The sequence below is a fragment of the Nyctibius grandis genome, chromosome 18 (assembly GCF_013368605.1).
Source record: "Nyctibius grandis isolate bNycGra1 chromosome 18, bNycGra1.pri, whole genome shotgun sequence".
NCBI lineage: Eukaryota > Metazoa > Chordata > Aves > Nyctibiiformes > Nyctibiidae > Nyctibius > Nyctibius grandis.
In genome coordinates this window covers 10280310-10300676 of record NC_090675.1, presented here as the reverse complement: position 1 = coordinate 10300676, position 20367 = coordinate 10280310, and the positions used below count along the sequence as shown (strand labels likewise).

At 48.0% G+C, this 20367-nt stretch overlaps 1 protein-coding gene across 1 annotated transcript; it reads left to right on the top strand.

The window, feature by feature from the left end:
• The first annotated feature begins 750 nt into the window (after nucleotides 1-750).
• Nucleotides 751-16458, top strand: HEATR6 (HEAT repeat containing 6). The gene is made up of 20 exons (XM_068415588.1): nucleotides 751-954; nucleotides 1895-2002; nucleotides 2397-2537; nucleotides 3550-3665; nucleotides 4666-4780; nucleotides 5039-5140; nucleotides 5550-5687; nucleotides 6814-7106; nucleotides 7500-7677; nucleotides 7979-8185; nucleotides 8732-8831; nucleotides 9052-9410; nucleotides 9771-9893; nucleotides 10468-10554; nucleotides 11126-11260; nucleotides 12447-12569; nucleotides 13469-13593; nucleotides 14249-14345; nucleotides 14786-14990; nucleotides 15445-16458. The coding sequence occupies exons 1-20, from the start codon at nucleotides 751-753 to the stop codon at nucleotides 15993-15995; spliced, it is 3507 nt and encodes a 1168-aa protein (XP_068271689.1). The 3' UTR covers nucleotides 15996-16458.
• Nucleotides 16459-20367: the final 3909 nt, after the last annotated feature.

Genomic DNA, 20367 nt, shown 5'->3' with positions numbered 1-20367 from the left:
CACCGATCCTCCTTCCTCCTCGGGCTGAGCACCGTGCGAGTGTGAGCCGTGTGTTGTCACGGCTGTGAGTGTGTCACAGCTGTGAGCATGTCACGGCTGTGAGTGTGTCCTGACTCTGAGCGTGTCCTGGCTGCGAGCGTGTCCTGGCTGTGAGTGTGACAGGGCTGTGAGTGTGACATGGCTGCGAGCGTGACATGACAGTGAGTGTGTCACGGCTGTGAGCGTGTCCTGGCTTCGAGCGTATCACGGCTGTGAGCATGTCACGGCTGTGAGTGTGTCACCGCTGTGAGCGTGTCCTGGCTTCAAGTGTATCACGGCTGTGAGTGTGTCACGGCTGTGAGCGTGCCACCGCTGTGAGCGTGTCCTGGCTGTGAGCGTGTGCTGGCTGTGAGTGTGACATGACAGTGAGCGTGTCACGGCTGTGAGCGTGACACAGCTGTGAGCATGTCCTGGCTGCGAGCGTGTCACGACTGCGAGTGTGACATGGCTGCGAGCGTGACAGCTGTGAGGGCGACACAGCTGTGAGGGTGAGAGGCTGCAGACCCCCGCCCGCGCGGAGGGCCGCTCCCCGCAAACCCCGGCCCCGCCGCCGACCCCCGGGGCTGCCCCTCGCTTGCTCCCGGGCTCCTCGAGGTGACACACGGGGCCCCGGGGCGCAGCGCGGCCTAGGCCCGACCCGCCCGGCCGCCGTACCGCCCCGCCCCGGAACCGCTGCCCGTTGCCATAGCGCCGCTGCCGGGAGGGCGGAAGATGGCGGCCACGGTGGTGGTGGGGCCGGAGGAGCCGGAGCCGGGCGGCTCCTTCCGCCGTTACCTGGCGCGGCTGGGCGCCCTGCGGCCTCAGCCCGGCGCCGAGCGGCCCGACGGCGGCCGCCGCACCGAGCTCCACCTGCTCTTCGACCAGCTCATCTCGGAGAGCTGCGGGCCGGCGCCGGCGGCCGGGCCCAGCCCGCAGGTACCGGGGGGACGGGCGGTGCCGGCACGGGTACGGGGGTGTGCGCGCTCGGGGGGAGGAGGCGCTCGCCCACGGGCGTGCGCGGTCTCCCGTGGCGGCCCCTGCAGCCGGGGCGGCAGCAGCCCTGCGCCTACCACCCGCCGCTCCCCACGGCCGCTCGCTGCAGCCCGTGGAGTTTCCTGCACATCTTCTCCCTCCCACGTTCTCTCCTCCCTCCGCCCGGCCCCGGTTCCCGTGGGTGACCCGTGGGCTCCGCTGCCGTGTGCCGAAGCCCTGCGGGGTGGGCACGCGTGGCCCAGGGGCGGGAGGGCTGGTGGGGATGGTGGGTGACGGCGGTGAGCGGGCAGCGGGTGGGACTGTGGGCACGGGGACTCGGCAGTTTTCCCAGTCTGCTGTTCAAACAATTAAAAATTTTCAGGTCTTAAAGTAAGCCCTTCAGAGCTGGGTGCTGTAGCTTGGCGATATCGATGCCGCTGCCTTGGGAACACGCTGTCCTTCGTTATTACGCTGTAAACAGTGCTGACTTACCCATTTTTCTTCATTTTATTTCCAGAGTAGACTCACTTTGCATTTTGGAATTAATTCATTTTTTTTGGACAGTGCTCCTCTTTCCCCCGTTCTGTTCCTTGATCTAACTTTATATTTTTCTTTTGCCGTTGTTACTGGCTTTGCTTTTGCTGCAGTGTTTAAATGGTATCGTTTGAGCAGCACTCCTGCAGTTTGAATCCGTGTCAGTGTATCCCTGCCTCGGGATGAAGGTCTGTGGGTAAACGAGGGGAAGCTCCCTGGCTGGAGTTTCATTCGTTACGTGATCCGTGTGTGTTCATGTTAGTGGTGTCCACACGCAGATCTGGTTGTGTGATCAAAGTCTTAGCTGACGATGTGGTTTCCACCCTAGCTTTGTTGTCTCTAGAGAATAAACTGAGGCTTTCTTTTCCAGGATGTTTGTGCTCTGCTTGTCCAAGCCTGTCAGCTGGTTCACCTTGATCAGGAACATCTTGTCAGCAAAGTTTGTCAGCTTATCCATCACTTACTTAACAGATTTCAGGTATGGAAAGTTTGGCCTTGTCCCTCCTTTCTCTGGGTGCTGGCTCCCCCACGAAGCCAGGGAGGCCTTTTGTCTCTTTTTATGGGGCTCTGGAGCAAACCATCACACAGCTGCTTGGATTTTCACTGTATTGCTTATTTATTCTTAGCTGAGGTTCTTATCTGTGGCTCTAGCATGGTTCCTCATGTAAAACCAGCGATACGCCATCAAAAATACTCTTGGTTATAGGACACTTGTGTTGATTTATCCATTTCTTAAGTGTCGGCTGATTCTGTGGTGGGGTGTAATTTTAACAGCCAGATCACCCAAGTCTGTAACCGATGTACCTGGGTGTATTGACTCCAGCAGAACATGACGATATTTTCTTGACCACAGTCCTTTTCTGTTACGACAGGTGATGGTTGATGAACAGAACTTGAATTTTCTTCTCTCCTACTGCATCTCTGCTCTTAAGCAGTGCAACTCTTGGACACATGTCGAAATTCTGCAAGCCTTAGCAGCTCTTGTTTACAATAATGGACCTAAATGTCAGAAGGTGAGTTCACAAGCTAAGAGAAAGTAACCACAAAAATATTTGCACCCTTTTGCTGTTTCTACTTTCTTTTTTTTGTCCCCAAAAAAGAAAGAATAAAAAAGTATCATGTTCTCAAATTGCTACATCTTTTATGTTAAGAATAATCCCATTTAAATAGTGACTGATATCTGTGGAAAAGTTGAATTTCAGGTGTGATAGGTGTGTATACTAATAATCTATAACAAGATTTTTATAATAATAATCTATAACAAGATTTAATACTATAACAAGATTTTTCCCACGCCGAATACCTCTATACCTGCAGGCTGCAGCTGTAGGGACCACCTATTACCTGGCTTGAGCCAAAGGCACACTATTAAAGAAGGGCTCCAGGCTTAGCTTGCAGACTAACCCTGGTATGCCTGTGTATTAGGCAGGAAGAACGTGGGGAGCTTCAAATTGCACATTACCCAGCAGGCTCCATTGAGGATCCTGAAATTTATCCAGTAACTGGATCAGGTCTTTAGTGGGCTCAAAGGGGAGACTATCAGGTGTCAGTCCTGAGGTTTGTACGAAGCTCCTTGCTGCAGTGTGGCTGATAGTGTTTGCTGTTGAATCCCCCTGCTGTCACCAGCTCTTGGCAGCTTGCAGAGCAGTTTCTGCTGCTGGGCTGAAGCGCGGGGGGGTGATGCTAGTGGTGTTGGAGCTGCCAGCTTGCGTGGGTTTGTAGCCTGTGTAACCACAGCAGTCTGGTACAGCAGTTGTTGCTAACTTAGCTTTATGTCTGGGAAGAAAGCATAACTCAGGACTCGGTCTGAACTATGCTCACACTCGGTACTTTAATAATACAAAATAAGAGGACTTTGGAAATTAATATTTTAATGTAATTTTTTATAAACATAATTTATGGACTCTGAAATTGCAACTGACAAATCTTCTTTTGTAGCATAGATATGTTTAGCCTCCAAACAGAAGAACCAGGAGGCTGAGGGCAGAGCACTGACCTCTAATGACTTTTGGTGGTTTGTTGTAGTATCTCCCGGATTTGCTGGGCAAGACTGGGCTCCTGGTGCAGTTCAGCGATTCTGCTCAGCCAGACGTGGAGCTCAGGAGGGCAGCAGTACGCAGCATGGCAAACCTGTGTCTCAGGTGTGTACAAGCCTTTTCAGGTGGTGGAGTGGATGCTTTAGGAGATGTACATCTGACAGCTCGGACAGCTGGTCTGCAAATTCAGGACCAATAAGGTGTATCTGCATGAATTTGAAATCTAGAACTTTAGTGCTCCAAGATATTGTATCATCTGTGGATAAAACCATAAACTCTTGGTCTTCTAGAAATAACATTACAGACATTAGGGAAGAAAAGAAAAGGTGATGTGGTGTCTAGTCCCTGCAGTAATTCTTAGGGTTAATTTTGCATCAGAAGTTGTCAGCTACAAGTTTTTGTAGTGATTGTCAGTTATTCGTTTGCAATTCATCCATTTTTCCATTCCACATGTAAATATGCTGATGCCACAGCAACATCAAATCTTTATTAGCTGCTATACGGGAAGGATTTTGACTAAGCAGACTCTGTGGGCAAGCAAACAAGTAATAAAAGCAATAGGTACTTGGACTTGCTGTAAAGAGTTTTTTGGTTAATAGTTCCCCTGAACAGATGGCTTTGTTTTTTAAAAGAAAAAAAAACAAACACAGAAGTTTGGAATTTCAGAACTTACAGATGAATTCTGAAGAACTACTTGATGTAAATAAATGCAACATCTGGCAGTTTGGGGCACGATGATTTTCTATGTGGAGAGTTGGGGTTGTTTAGCCTGGCAAAAGTTGTTCTAAGTCCTTCTCAATGCCAGATTTTGCCTAAAAAGCATTTATAGGCCTGACAGTTTAAGCCATGCTTGGAGAGTCATGGTAATTGAGAAGGTGGCCACAGAAGCAGCGTAGCTGTAAGGCACACTATGACTGTAGTAGCTCTTCGTGCAGAAGGTTTCCTTTTGTTCTTTGTTCTAGAGCTGATCCCTTTCGAGGAGCCATCCATCCGTGTGGAGCTGTGCTCTTCAGTCTAGCAGAGGGCCTGGCTCTGAGTTTGTGTAACTCTGTAGAGCTGTGGGACAGACTGTAAACTGACCATTTGTCTCCTGCTTTAATTGTAGTGTGTCTGGACAGCCATACATGGATGAGTCCTACAGAAGTGTCTGTTTTCAGACTTTTCTAAGTGTTCTGCAGTCTTCAAAAACCTCTGATGTAGATGACATCACTTTTTGCATGGTAAGTGTGAGTCTAGTTGTCTAGAATACTCTAATTAGGAGGTTATGCTGCTGGAATATTGGAATTTGGAATATATGAAATTTGGAATATTGTCAACTAAGATTTTGCTTAAATAGTCTATTTTTTTTTTAATAAACATAAGACTGACCCAATAATTATGTTGAGCAAAACTGTAATTGCCTAGAAGGTCACTTGGAAGATGTGAACCTTCAGTGTTTTGGGAAGGAAAAGTAAGTAATTCTGTGTTTTGGCTTTCAGTTACTGCAGAATGCCCTGAAAGGTATCCAGTTGCTTCTAAATGGTGGGAAGATGAAACTAATGCAAACTGACCAACTTGGATCTCTTCTTGCAGTATTAAAGGTAAATACTTAAAGCCACCTTGAGAAAGAGACAGACACTGGAAGGTGCGTGTTCCAGATGCTTGTGAAGTGGGAAACAGTGGAAGATGAGAAAGAGGGAACGGGGAAGCCTGAGCGTGGGGGGAAATGTTGTGTGAGATGTAAAGAAAAAGACACTGAGTTTCCCTCACAGCATCTTAACTGGACTTCCCACAAAGGAATGTGAGAGAGAGATGGGAGGCTCGTTTTCTTGGACCTACTTAAAATCCTTCTAGAGATAGCTGAATTTCAGATGTTGCATAGCTGGGGAGAGGCAAGACCTGGGGAAGGACCACAAGCCAACCAAAAATTGATGAACACCTGAGTAAACACACAGTAAATCTCTGTGCATCAAAAAGGAAAAGTACGCTAACATTTTGTTCCTGTTCTAGAAATGCATGTTTCATGGACTGCCAGGGCTGAGCATAGAAGTGCCCGCGGCCTTGTACCCGGCGCCGTTGCCTCAGTATGATAAAAGGTCGCCCGTGAAGCAGGAGCCATCAGAACCAGCCGCCTCCAAGCAGACAGGGGTAAGCTGAAATGACGCCGATTCTGCTGCGCGCTCACGGTGCGCGTGTTCGTTGCGGTGGTGTGTTACCTGACCTGATATTAGTGTCTAACAGGCTCTCTGTTTTTGACCCTGTGATACATTTCAGATTCTTTGCTTTAAAGGTATTGATTATAAATCCCTACAAAGCCATTTGACTTAGTGCTAGCTCAGATGACGAGGACAAATGGCTCTGCAGAGGCTGGTTTTCCTGAGTTAAGCTCCGTGCATCAGTTATTCATCTGTAGCCAAGAATTCTTGGCCTGCAGACGTGGGATTGCTGCCTGCCGACTAGCCACAGCTTTTTATTTTATAAGTTACATTTTCTCTCCCAACACTTGCGCAATTGTTTGACTCTTTCTTAGGGAAGTCAAGTTCATCTAGAGACCGATTTCCTCCCCCCTCCCTCATCTGTTCTGCTTAATCCTTCTACAGGTTATTTTTTAACGCTGTAAACATTGTGGATTACCAATTATCTGAAAGACATTAGAGAAAATAAAGTTGTATAGTCATGTTGACTTGTTTCTTTTTAGATGTTAAATACCTATTGTAAATCTAAAAGAACTACAGAAGTATTTATTGTTCCTCTTTAATCACTTTTGTGGGAAATATGATTTTTTTAACCAAAAGTTTTCTTTTGCTTTACTGATGAAGAGGACAAAGCTTAATTTTTGAGGCTGTTTGGATATAAACTGCTATTTACACTAAGTATTACTATACTGATGTTACTGTTGCTACTAATAAGCAGAGTTTGCAAACTCTCAGATACTAAAGAAGTGACTTTCTGTGTGTGCAGTATTGCACATACATATAATTACACTTATGTGCAGTATTGTTGCATCAGAAGAATGCTACATCGCTGTGATAACTCTTGGTTAAACTAAATCTCATCTAAAAACTCATTTAGAAACTTGTATAATGTGATGTTGATGTACTATACAGATGGCATGATTTATTATATTAAACTCTGCTTTTATTCTGCAGTTAGTTTTGTTTTCAGATGAGACCTTTTTCCCTTAGTAAAAGATTTACAACTATAAAATGTTTGCATGTCTTTCTAGATATTATTTCAAAAGATTGAAAAAAAAAAAATCTATTTTTTGTCTTAGAACCGAAGAAAAAAGTCCAAAGGGAAGCAAAAGAAGGGAGAGTTTGGGGAAGAAGGAGGAGAGGATTTGGGTGATGCAGGAAATGAATCAGTCCTTGGAGCCAACATGCTGAAATTACGCTTGGGGGATGTGCAGAACAGTCCTGGTTCAGATCCTCGGACTCGTGCATCAGATGTTGCATACGTGCCTGCTGGAAAGGATCACTTGTCTTCACATCATGCTAGTTGGAAAAGAATCAGCAGCAGCGAGTCAGAGTATTCTGATGCTGAAGGCGGAATGCAGAGCAAAGTGAGGTGATTGTTGTTCGTGTAAACACAAAGCGTGGCAGCAGAGTGTACTGTTCGTAACAATTTCAGCTCGTGTATCACGTTAAAGCATACCATTTGTTCCTGTAGGTCTGGCACAGGTTTTACATGTGTGCAGACTCTTACACTTCCACAGGATCCTGGCACGTTGTTCTTAATCAAAACTGTTGAGGAAATTCCTTTTCCTTTTGATTTATGTGGTGATACAAGAAAATTGGAAGGCAGTAATTTGTATTGGTTTGAAAGTAAATTTGTTCTTTCTCTTCCTATTCTTGGTCTAAAAAATGTGTTCTCACAGCTAGCCACTAATATAAGTGAAAGAAGTTACGTCCATTCCTTTTCACTGCTGCTATTTCATTAATCTTTTTGTTTGTTTTTAAGATCTTATCAAGCCAATGTTCGTCAAGGGGCTCTAGCCTGTTTCCTCTCCACTATAAAATCAATAGAAAAAAGAGTTCTTTATGGCTACTGGTCAGCATTTGTTCCTGATGCACCTGGCATTGGCAGCCCCCAGTCAGTGTCCTTGATGACCATTGCTCTAAAGGACCCTTCTCCAAAGGTGAGGCAGTTCTGAGTAGAAAAAGGATTGTATTTTTCCCGTGTTAGTCTTAAGAGTTGTCTTCTCTGGCCTTCAGTAAGTACTTTGGCTACTGTATCTGTGTTGCTTGGTCACTGTACCACAAGAAATAAAAGCGAATGCGCTGGTTAAGGAAGCAAAGGATTGGCTGTATGCTGCGTAAAGTTATGAGAAAAGATAGTTGGAGTTGAATTTCTCTTGGTGGAGAAAGAGACTTCCATACACTTTAAAATTCTCCATCAGCTCGAAGGAGGTGTGGGTAACAAATGTTGTATCATTTCAGACCCGTGCCTGTGCTCTTCAAGTTCTCTCAGCCATCCTGGAAGGTTCTAAGCAGTTTCTTTCTGTTGCTGAAGATGCTAATGATCACAGGAGAGCTTTTACTCCCTTCTCTGTAACGATGGCTTCTAGCATCCGGGAGCTGCACCGCTGCCTGCTGCTGGCCTTGGTGGCAGAATCCTCTTCTCAAACACTGACACAAATAGTCAAGGTAACTGTACTGTAAATGTTTCAAATGTTACCCAAGAGATGATACTAGATTAAGTCTTGAAGAAAGATTGCACAGAAGTTATTGTAGCTGGTGAGGACTGAGGTGGTGGGGGGAAATAGACTGTTGTTTTCCCACAAGGCTTCTTTGAGTCTTCCTACAGAGTCCTAAGGTTTCTTTTCTCTTCAGCACAATTCTCTTGTTCCTGCATTTCTTTCCTGTAGTCCTTTCGGAGCTGAATGAACCTGTGAAATGATTCTGAAGACTCACATTGGCCTTAGAACTCGAATCCAAATTGACAAAAAAAGCTTTCCCTGGGCTATTGAAATTCCTTGGTCTTTATGCCAGGTCACAGTAGTTAAGTACCAGTTCTTGGGAGCCAAGTTGTAAGCAGTTTTCAAACAGCAGATAATTGAGGCATTTGTTTTCAGGTGCCCTCAGATAATTAGCTGTCTAAATAACCTAAACTGCAAATGTAAAAACAAATCTGTGGGAGGCCAGGCTGACATTGTAACCACCACTCCATGTATGTTCTTTTGTGTGTTTCAGTGCCTTGCAAATTTGGTTTCAAATGCACCATACAGCCGTTTAAAACCTGGGTTGCTGACGAGAGTTTGGAACCAGATAAAGCCATACATTTGTCATAAAGGTTTGCATTCTGTTTGTATATGTTATATCTTAACTCAGCATTAGTTGTTACAAAATAACTGTGGATTTCCACCCCACCCCGTGCTTCATAAATACATAAACGTATGTATTGCTGTTGGATTATATGTTATGATCTGTCTTGTGCTGAAGAAGGACGCTGATATGTCAGTGAGGTGCTAACGAACTGGCTTTTTCTTCCCCTGCCCTGTTCTTTCTTGCAGATGTTAATGTTCGAGTTTCCAGTCTCACATTATTAGGGGCCATAGTATCTGTCCAAGCACCTTTACCAGAGGTGCAGTTACTTTTGCAACAGCCCAGTTCTTCAGGGCTCAATAATAGTGGTAGCGCAACCCCTCACCGTCTTAATTCTTCTGAGCAGTGGAGAAAAGCACTCCCCTCTGATGAGGAGCCTCCAGATAACCCAGCAGGATGTACATCTTCAGAACCATGCTGGCTTCTCCGTCTCTGTGTTTCCATCATCGTTCTGCCCAGAGAGGATTCCTGTTCTGACAGCGATGCAAACTTCCCAGCATTTTCCAGCATTTATGAACCGTGTCCCCTTCGACTGGAGTCCTTACAGGTGGGGGTGAGCAGCTAGCTTGTAAAAGGAACAGCTTGGTACAATATCAGATTATCTCACGTCTCTTACAACCACTCTTGCTTAGTTTTTTAGCTACAGGAGACCTCACTTACAGTAAATAATTCATTGTGTTGCTACCCGATAGTGCTTTTGTGGCCCTTTTTTTGAACAAGATAATGGAATAGGGAGGTTTTTAATTAGCTCTAGTATTCTAGAAGTTGTGCTCCAAGGTGTATCTGTTACATCAGAGTTTATATATGGTGTTGATTAGCCATTAACATCCTATCTGTGTGTATTTGGGGTATTTTGGATTAATAGAAGGAAAAAATGCTGAGTGGAGTTTCTTTTGTTTGTGTTTAGGTGTTGGCTCTTCTTGTAAAAGGTTATTTCTCTGTGGCTCAGAGCTATTTCCTAGAACTTGGAGAAGTGGCTTGCAGATGCATGGAAGAAATGGATCCATCCGTTCAGCTTCATGGAGCCAAAGTAAGAGCAGGAGGAAATATCAACATTGTTTTACCAATTTTATCTATTAGTGTGCTTTGCAAATACAGATGAGTGGTGATAAATATTCAGAGCATCTATGTGTGTGTGATGGAGCACACCGCAAAGAGCTGATGCCTGCTGTAGCTCTTTGGGAAATGCAGTATCCTGACACCTTGAGAAATGAACCCTCTGCTTCCAATCTTGAATACTTAGCAGAATTTTGTTGCTCTGCTGAGTCAGCAGGGAGCTGGGGAAATGCAAGGACTGTAACACTGGCCCTTCTCTGATTTAGCATCAGCTGGTGCAGGAACTGTAGTCTGTCACCCAAAGGTGACAGAGAGATTTCCTCTTTGCGTGGCAATTTGTTATGCTGTTCTAGCTGGACATTTTATGTAAGAAAGGCTTTTCCTCTAATTTCTTCACTAGCAGGGACAGAATAGAGTCCAAAACAATACTGAATCTTTGATTTTTGTTCCCTGGGTAAGTAAGTATAGCCCTAGGTAAAAGTTGCTCTAGTTCTGTGGTACTTGAGTCATCCCTGATGAAGACCTGGTTGCTTTTTGTTTCCTTGCAGCTCCTGGAGGAGCTGGGCACAGGTGTACTGCAGCAGTACAAACCCGACTCAGCCGTTGCCCCTGATCAGAGGGTGCTGGTCAGTGTGGTAAGTGTGTGGGCTGCCTCGGAGATTCCGCTTCAGCGAGCTTCCTTTCTTGAACTCTCTGCAAACTTACTGGCATGGATACAGAGAGATCAACGTAGGCCTGTTTAAGTCTTGCTTCTGTGAACAGAAGGCACGTTTAAAAGTTTCTTTGGCATACACTACGTTTTGAGCTGGTCACCAGTGACGCTACAAGATAGGAAATGTGTCCAGTAGCACTGGGTGCCTGTTGATACGAATGTAAATTGTCAGGCAAATGAAAATACCCAGCTGTGGGTTCAAGAATGGCATCGTAATCCTACCTAATGCAATCTAATCTGAGTGTATGTGGCCTTGAGAAGGAAACAAACAGAACTCGGTGAGTCAGTACTTGATAGCAGTACTAAAATATCTTTAAAATGTTTCTGAATGCTGAGTGTTTTAGGCTTCCAAACAGCTGTAATCACTTCCACGTGTGGTTATGCTACCTGCTGTGAGCATATCTGAAAGATGATCGTAGGAAAAGACAATCTGTTATAGAACTTAGGCATAATTGCTGAGTTTAAATAGGTAAACCTGGCTGCTTCTTCTGTAGGTTGTGACTTTCTGGACTATGATGTTAAGTGGCCCCTTACCTGGCATTCTTCAGAACTCTCCACATGCGACTCTTCAGACAAGCGCCTGTGATGCCCTGTCCTCTATCCTGCCAGAAGCTTTCAGCAGTCTGCAGGTAGGAGAGCACTCCTTTAACCATGCCATTTTTATCTGTTGAGGCTTTGTTCTTGCCTCCTAGATTGCAGCAGTGTAAAGCCTTTTAAAACTTACAAGGAGAAGGTAGAGGAATCTTCAGAATTTTTTTTTTTTTTCACATTCTAAACAAGTTGTGACTGCTGAAGACTGGAAAAGGCAATGTTAGGAGTAATTAGTCTGTCAAAACAATTAAACTGTGGGTCACAGAAGCTGTTTGGCCCTGCTGTGAATCCTGAGCCTTGGCGATGGTGCACGGGAGATGGAGGGCAAGAATTTCATTGCATGAGAGAGGGGTGAAGGGTTGTTATTTTGTTGGTCAAGGGTTTGAAGAGACAGCTGAGCTAACAGCCACAGGCTGCCGTGGTTCACCAATTTGCATGCCTGTTTTTTCTTTTGGCTGACTTCTAAAACACTAAACTGCAGCGATTGCCCTGGCAGAAACAAACAAACGTGTTGGCCTTACTCTCCTTTTGCAACATGAAATATGCTTTTAAACATGAAAGCCTTGGCGGTGTATCACCGCTGCATTGTGCAGCTCCTTTTATGTCACTGTGCCCTTCTTGATGGGGAGTGCTCTGCCAGACCTCATTTGCCCAGGAATTGCTAGTACAGCAGTATCTCTGGAATTCTCTGTCTGGTTTCTCCAAGTACAGCATGTACTTCATCCCCCTGGACTTTGATCCCATCCACTCTCTTGTCCCTGTGGCCATGTGGGGTCAAGTCAGTGCCCACTTTGACCCTTTGCTCTGATGAAACGAAGATCTTTGTCATGGGTTGGTAAACTGACAATCTGCCCAGGATGAACTTAGTCTGCCTGGCTGTCCTTGTTAATGAGGGGGAAAGAGTGAAGTAGGACGGGGAAAAGCAACCGATCCAGTCTGCTTTGCCTCTGATGGGCCATGCCTTCTGCATTTGGATGATAGTTAATATTTTGGTTTCCTTTGTGGTCTTAAATTTAACAGCGACAAGATCATGTTTGCTGGAAGCACTCCTGTTTCCTGTGTGGCATCCTGAAATGCCAGGCAATTTACTTTAAATAAAAGAGTTTGCTCTGAATGGTGGCTTCTGCAGATTCCACACGTTAGGGTCTTTCAGAGTACTTGTCTGTCTGTGGGACAGAGATCTTTCCAGTTTCTCTCTATTGCCATGGCTGCTTCTCGTTGCAGAATGACCAGCAGATACTGTGTGTCACTCTGCTGCTTGGCCTGAACCACAGTGAGAACCCACTGGTAAAAGCTGCTGCTGCTCGTGCGCTTGGAGTCTACATCCTCTTCTCTTGCCTTCGGCAGGTCAGAACTGGCCCATTTTTCTCATTTTGAGCCATTTTATAATGGGTTTGATGAACCGTAAGATGTGGGATGTGAGTTCTTTTGGAATGAATTGGCAAAAGTGAGAGCAAAAGGAGGGAGGTCAGGATCTTCCCCGAGCTCTTGGGGACAGAAGTGGGAAAGGCTCGGTTGGCACAAAGGAGCTGCAAGAGATGAGGTAGAGCTGGGAAGAAGGGAACAGCTGTGCAGTGCTCTGTAGAGTTTAACAAGGTTTTAATGTGAAGGCTTCAGTTTTGCTTAAAACTAAGAAGAAAACTTTATTTAGAGAAAAGTGCGTTTTTGTTTCCACAAAAAAAAAAATTGATCTTAGCTTGGCTGAGCTGGAAGAGTGTCGTTTTTGCAATGTGGCCTTAAATGGGTGATTGTAATAAAAAATTAGCTGATGGTTGAGATTTGAGTCCAAAATATTTTGAAAGAAAATCCTTATAGGCAAGGGAATGAAAATGAAATGTGATGTGCCATAGAAGAGAAGATTAGACAGGCAGCTCAACAGGGAGTTTGGAGAAGCAATTACTTTAAGAGTGTGATTTGTTGAGTATAAGATTGGCAGTCCAGGTAATTACGTTAAAATCCAAAGTAACTAAAGCACCAATGGAATTAAGTGATACATTGAAACCTTTCAGCAGCAGCTAGCCAGGAGAGTGGTGAGCCTGGTCAGCACGCAGGCTTAGACTGTGAATTAAAGATCAACCAAAGCTGTACAGAGAGCACCATAAACATGTTAAAAGTTGTCTCCTATATGAATAGAGCTGGTCTCTGTGCAGGTATCATTTTCCCTAGAAAGGCCGTGGGTATGTTACTAAGAAAATCACCTAAGTTTTTAAAACCTTCTAACTTTGCAGCAGTTTTTACTTTTATAGGATGTGATGTTTGTGGCAGACACAGCAAACGCTATCCTGAACTCCCTCCACGACAAGTCTCCCAATGTCCGTGCCAAAGCGGCTTGGTCCCTGGGCAACCTGACAGACACTCTCATCATCAACCTGTACGTAAGCGTGCCTTGGCCTGCAGAACTCCTCTCTCTGGTCTACTTAGTATCAAAAAACGCCATAATTTGGCCTGGATGCTCTTTTTAACCCCTTTCAGCCCATGTCTGCCGGTGTATGACGCTGTTACAAGTATCCTGTATCCATCTGGTGCTGAGTTCTACCAAACTGCTGGGGTTTAGGTCTTTCTAATCATTAGTTCTGGAGTATATTCCAAGTTTCCTTTTCAGTTTTCTATTTCTTGTACTTTGCTTTGTGTAATTGCGTGTTCCCTGGTTACTTTACTTTCAACGTAACACAGAAGATTAAGAAATATTTAACACTTCCTCAAATCAAAGACTGAAGGAAGTCTAACCTACTGTTACATTTTTAACAGGAGAAATAGTTATCATATATTCCTGCTAAAGAATTGCCTCTGAGCAATTCATTGCCCTCTGTTTTTTATTACAGACTTAATGCGTTGCTAACCGGCTTTCTTGCATTGATAGTTTGGTTTTAAATTAATAAACATAGTGGTCACATGTAGTAAGCTCTGCCTTACATATTAGCCTTCTAAAGAGTGAAGGTTGTTCATGAGCCTTTGTGAAGGTTTGTATCACATCTTTGGGGATGGATTATCTGCGCCGGCCTTTCACGGTGTGATTCTCCTGCCAGGGAAACGATGGGACAAAGTTTTCAGGAGGAATTTTCTGATCTGCTGCTGTTGAAAATGTTACGGTCTGCGACTGAAGCATCCAAGGACAGAGACAAGGTATGACTGAGGGGAAGGAGGGTGGAGTTATCATAGTGTAGTTAACTCTTGCGTTTTTATTTAAAAAGGAAAAAAAAAAGGAAGAAAGGCAGCAGTTACTTAGGGGCGTCTTGCCCCAACGGACGGGGAGCTGCAGCTCAGCATCCTCTCTTGAGGGCTGGTGTTTGGAGGCTTCCCATGTTGTTTGACCTGCAGGGCATTGATTGTGCTTTGCCACAGTGCAGGGGTCAGGGTTGGGGTTTTTTTTGTTGTTTTTTTTTTTTTTTTCCAGGGTGACTACTTGCAGAGAATGATCTTTCCGGTGGCATTTAGGAAGTTACCATCTGATAAGACACCAGTCTGATTCCTTGTTGGCTCTGAGGGTGATTTCATAGCAGGCTTGACAAAGCTTTGCCTATAAGCTGAAAGCCAGAGTGGTGGGGTTTTTTTGTGTGTTCCAGGTAAAGAGCAATGCAGTCCGGGCCCTTGGGAACGTGCTTCATTTCCTTCAGCCACACCACGTAGCAAACCCCAGGTTTAGGGAAGCCATCGAGGACTCTCTTCAGGCCCTTATTGCCACTGTGCAGAGCGAGGCCACGATGAAAGTGCGCTGGAACGCTTGTTACGCGCTGGGGAATGTATTTAAGAACCCTGCCCTGCCACTCGGTGAGTGACTTGTCCCACGGGCTTGGGGTTTGCACAGCGGGTTGTGGTTTTGATAAGAAGGTCTCCGTTACAAGAGGGGAAGAGGGGAGAAAGCAAATGGAGCTGAGTCTTGCTGTCATAGCTTTCCCAGAACTCTTGCCAGTGAAACAGGCTCAGATCCTGCGAGTGCTAATACAGGCATAACTGTGCTGTGCTCAGTTGGATCTGTCATGTGGGAAAAGGGCGTGAGGATGGGATTATAGCCGTGAATAGATGCAAAATGTCACTTTTACTCTTAGAAAATGTCAGAAGATTAACTGTTTTAACTAATTTTTCATTTCATAACCCCTGATTCTCTCATTTAGACCAGAATAAATACAGCAAGTGTAAGCCCATCAAATATTTCAGAGATACATTTACAGTTTTCTATATTTTGACTGATTGAAAAAGGGGTTTTGGTTTTGGGTTTTTTTAGGAGAGGCTCCTTGGACCACACAAGCATATAGTGCACTTTCCTCAGTAGTGAAGTCCTGCAAGAATTTTAAAGTCCGAATCAAATCAGCCATGGCCCTCTCCATCCCTAGCAAGAGGGAATGCTACGGCTCCACTGAGCAGTTCTGCCAGATCTGGAGTGCCTTGGTGGTAGCCTTGCAGAAGAGTGAAGACACCGAGGACTTTCTGGAATTCAAGTACAGTGCCAGCCTCCGGACACAGATCTGCCAGGCTCTGCTTCATTTGTTAAGCCTGGCAAAGAGCACAGACCTGCCAGTCATAAGGAAAACCATGACAGAAAATGGGGATGCCATCAAATCCTATGTCTTGCAATATCTGAAATCTGGAGTTGAAGAGAATGAAGCAGGAATGCAGACGGACTCATGCGAGAGGGAGAGAGTATTAAAAGGAGCTATTGAACACCTCAGTGGGATAGAGAAACAGCTGGAGGGCAAAGCTAGGGTGAGAGTGTCTGGGTACCTAGAAGATATCTTGACAAACCATGCCAATGCCACTGAATTAACAAAGGTTTAGAAAGAAACACCTGGTTCAGTGACCAATAACACACTCCTGACTGGGCACAGAGAAGAAACACGCTGCTTGCACTTACTCAGGGCATCCAGAAGAGCAGTTTCCTGTTGTTGGTATTAAACAATTTATTTCAAACTGACTGAAATCATTCACAATGCCTGATCAAAAGAGCAGTAGGACTTAATTTTTTTTTTTTATTTTATTTTTGTGTTTAGTGAACTCTGAAGCTGTCCTCAGTTTTGTTTGTGCACTGAACTGTTACAGTGTTTACCACTGGGAAAACAAATGCCTTTTCCTTCTTTGTACGTTTTATAGAAACAGCCTGTTCTCTCAGCTTATCTAAAAGCATTTTGTTACTATTGCTGCTGTATTCAAAATCATGTTTGTAAAGGAGGGGGCTGGAAGAATTTTGTTTTTCTGAGCACTGCAAATGTTGTCACTCTTGTGTTCCTGCAATAAAGCCACATCTGCCAATATTTGAATAATACCTTAGAACAAACACACTTTGCCTTTAGCTGTCTGCGCTCCTGGTGTCCTGCGCCTCACCGCTGCCTTCACTCATCCTCGACATTCCTCGTTTCCAGGTGGATGGTGCTGTGCTGTGGAAGCCAGAAAATTCCAAGCAGGTCCCCTGGGGCTGGAAGTTTGACTCCTCAAGCGATGCCACCCCGGGGCTCTGCCACCTTTCTGAACCGCTCGTGGGTTTGTTTCTGAAGTTCTGTGCCCTTCCCATTGCTGCCCCATGGTGTTACTTGTGTTTGCTGTGTGCTCACTGCGCCGAGAGCCCGTGGAGGACAGAGCTCTCGGATGTTGCTGGGGACAGATCAATGCCTCCAGGAATGAGCTGGTCTGGGGAGTGAAGTGCCTGCAGTCCTAACCCCGGGGTGGATGTTTGAACAGAGCTCAGCGCCAGCCCTGGCTGTCGTAAAAGCTCTTTGGGATACCACATTTGCTTTGTTTTTCCACGCTTGCTGCTGGTTTCGGTGGGCCTCAAGCTGTGTGAGTATCCAAAACCCCTTTCAGAGTCAGGGAGTCTTTTTCACTGGATGTGTGGGGCTGGTTCCCTGCCACGAGTGACTTCTCCTGCCGTAACAGCCTGCAGCAGGAGCAGCTCTGCCCATGTCTGGCATATCTCAATAGCGTGTAGCCAACCTCTTTGGTTTTAATAAAAACTTCTGTTGTCAGATGCTAAAGCAGAAGGTTCAGCGCCTTCCGATCTGAGCATGTTCCTCAACATCTGGCTACTGCCTCCCTCAAGACCAGACAAGAATAAGGCCGCGTGTCTGAGCACCAGCTCGAGTTCATCTGTAAAGGAGCTGAGTCAGCTGCGAGCTGGGTTTTGTCGGTTGGTTGGGCACCCCTTTAGCTGCTCTCTGCTGTAGCTCTTTTCCCCAGGGACACTCATGGACTCTGAGAGCCTCAGGCATTGACTTGATCCATCACCACATTACAGCAATAAGCACTGAAGCGCCAATTTGGGTAGAGTCTGGATTTTGTGGTCTCACCCCACACACTCATTACAAACCTCCCACCTACAAGAACATAAGATGGGTCTTATGTTGATGCCAGCGGGTGCTCCTTTCCCCAGCTTCTGGACACCCTTAGCTGGCCCTCTGGGGAAAAAAGTGTGCACAGGGGAGAGCAGACAGGTGGGAGCTGGTTCTTCCCTCTGGCTGGTGGAACTCCATCCAGCATCTCCCAAAGATGAGACAAACATGCCATCACCCCTGCCTCCCGTCGGGGCCAGCAGCTGCATCAGCTCTCCTGCCAGCACATGGGCATTGCTGGGGAGCCAGGTGTTACAGGAGGGCGGAGGGGGCAGCTACAGAGATTTAGGCCTAATTTGTGTGGAAAACAACTAAAAAGCTGCTGGGTGGGGACCTGGGTCAGTCATGGGGATCAGCTGTGCCTGGCCCCAGCCCTCTGGGCTATTTCTGCTGCTGGGGGTTGCACCTGGGTGCAGTTTTGGAGGTGCTGGAGCAGAGCTGGGATGGGCTCTCCTGCTTGATGCCAAGGTCAGTGATAGTTTTGTGTGTCCCATTAGTGTCTGATGCTCGTTTTTGCTGCCTGGCAGAGCAGCGTGGGCTGCATGTGCCCTGTGTCACCTGCTCTCTGCCAACAAGAGCAGTGGGGCGGGCACAGCATCTGTCCTCGGCCGGGGACTGGGGAAGCACGAGGTGCTCGGGGCCAGCGAAAGGCAGCACCTTCCCCACCCTGGCCAAGGTTTTATTGTCCTGCCTCTTTATTGTTGTGTTTACAAGCCAGGCGCTTTATAGGTTTTCCTATGAATAGTTTCAAGGAGAAGGTAATTACCTTATCACATGCAGGGTGATTTATAGCCAAGGTGGCGAGGGACATTCAAGCTCCACATCGGCTCCGTTTGAAAGACAATCTGCCTGTTCCTCCATGCGGGGTCACTGGGGGGGTGAAAACAAAAGGGCTTTAGCGCCCAGCCTGCCCGGTCCCAGTGGCCGAGCCCCGGAGGGAGCGTTGCCCCGGGCTGTGCCCACAGTGGGTTCCCCGTGGGCTCTGCCCCGTGCCGTCCAGTAAGGAGCAGCCCCAGGATTTCAAAGCTCAGGCTGTAAAGCCCCTTGTGTTACCCGGACTGGTTTGTTTTCCTTCCCCCCGGTAACTCCCGGAGCACCGACGGTAACTCCCGAGGGGTCCGGTGGCCGCTGCGCTCGGAGCGTCCCGGTGCAGCCGCTCCCGGGCTGGGGATGGCGGCCCCGGGGCAGGGAAGGGGCCGCTGGCCCCGGGAGCGGCCACGGTCGCCGGGCCACGAGGTGGCACCACGTCCCCGGCCACGGGCCAGCGCCAACCCGACGGGGCGGCCCTGGAGCACGTCCCTTGCACGGGGGTGGGGGTTTCCCCTTGCAGGGTGCAGGGGGGTCCCCCGGGCAGGGGTGCCCTTGCAGAGAGGGTTGTCCCTGGCCCCCCGGGGTGGTGGGGGGTCACAGCAGCAGCACATCAGCCCGTGAGCAATGGGGTGGCGAAGGCAGGGGTGACTTCCAGTGGCGGGGTCGGAGGGAAGAGGCTGATCCTGGGTTCACGCCTGCTGTCTCTCCCATAAAAAATGTCTCCGCGCTGCCTCGCGGGCCGTCCCTCCCTCGGACCCGCTAATTCGGTGATTTTTATCCTGTCTGTTTTCCTTTTCTCCCCTCTGCCCCGCTGCAACCTCCCGTCACTCCTTCTCGGGGCGGCTGCGGGGTCGTGGGTGATGGATGGCCCCCGGCGGTGCCCGCGCGGAGGAGGCCGTGGCCGGCGAAGGGGCTTTCGGTGCGGCCCAACCCGACCCGACCCCTCCAGCGGGTCTGACCCGGCCGTTGCACCAACCTCTGCTCCAAGGCGATGCTCTTCCCTGGGGCTGAGAGCCCGTTGCGGGAAGGATCGCAGCAGGGAGGGTGCAGAAGAAAACCACGAGGCACCCCAGGCCCTGGGCACCGGCAGTGCCAAGCGGGGATGGCGACGGAGTCACTAAAGGGGCTTGGAGAGCCCCAGGGAGCAGGGGTGTCCCTGGGGTCATGCCTCCCTGTGCCACCCCCAGGAAAACAGAGCCCACGCTGTCCCGGGGGGGTCCTCCAGCTCCCTGGGAGCCCAGACTGGTATTTCAGTCTAGACGTGCTGGTATTTTTTCAGTCCAGCAAATTTCCTTGATGGCCCGGCGGTGAAGCGCGGGCACGCTCGGCACGCTGGCACCGGCAGCTGCTGGAGGCTGGGGGGGTCCCGCGGGGGCACGGGGGGCAGAAGTCCTGCCGGGGCGATGTGCCCGATGCCTGTTCCTGGCTCGCGGTGAGGCAGGAGAAATGTTTGCACTGGAATGGGAGGGAAAACTATGCGAAACTTGACATTTGCTCGTAAAACCAGGCTCGCTGGGTGCACAACTTGCCGCATCTTGCTCGAGCACCGGTCTGCGGAGCGCGGTGATGGGCCTGCGTGAAAACCTTTATCCCACAGCCGCCGCTGTCCCCACGCCGGGGTTGGGCTGGGTAAATAATTTGGGGGGGCGACGGGCTCGGTGCTGCTGGAAACATCGCGGTGACTCAGGGGTCAGTCCCTTCCCCAGCACGCTGCGGGCACCGGGCTGGTGATGGTGAAACCAGCCTGCCCGCCCCGCGCCGCTCCTCCTCGCACCTCCTGCCCCAGGGACCCCCGACGCCTGCCCGGGGACCGGCCGGGCGGACAAAGGCGGCTTTGAGGGCCCCGGCCGTGCTTGGGCGGCCGCGGAGATGTGTGAAATTCGGCTCTCGCCCGGCTCCTTCCTGGAGCGGAACTGTTCTCAGCGAAACCATCCCCGCCGCCCGCCCTAATGGCTTTTCTCTGTGCGCCTGCATTAATGAACGCGAGGCCCAGCCTAATCGGAGGGAAGCCATGCAAG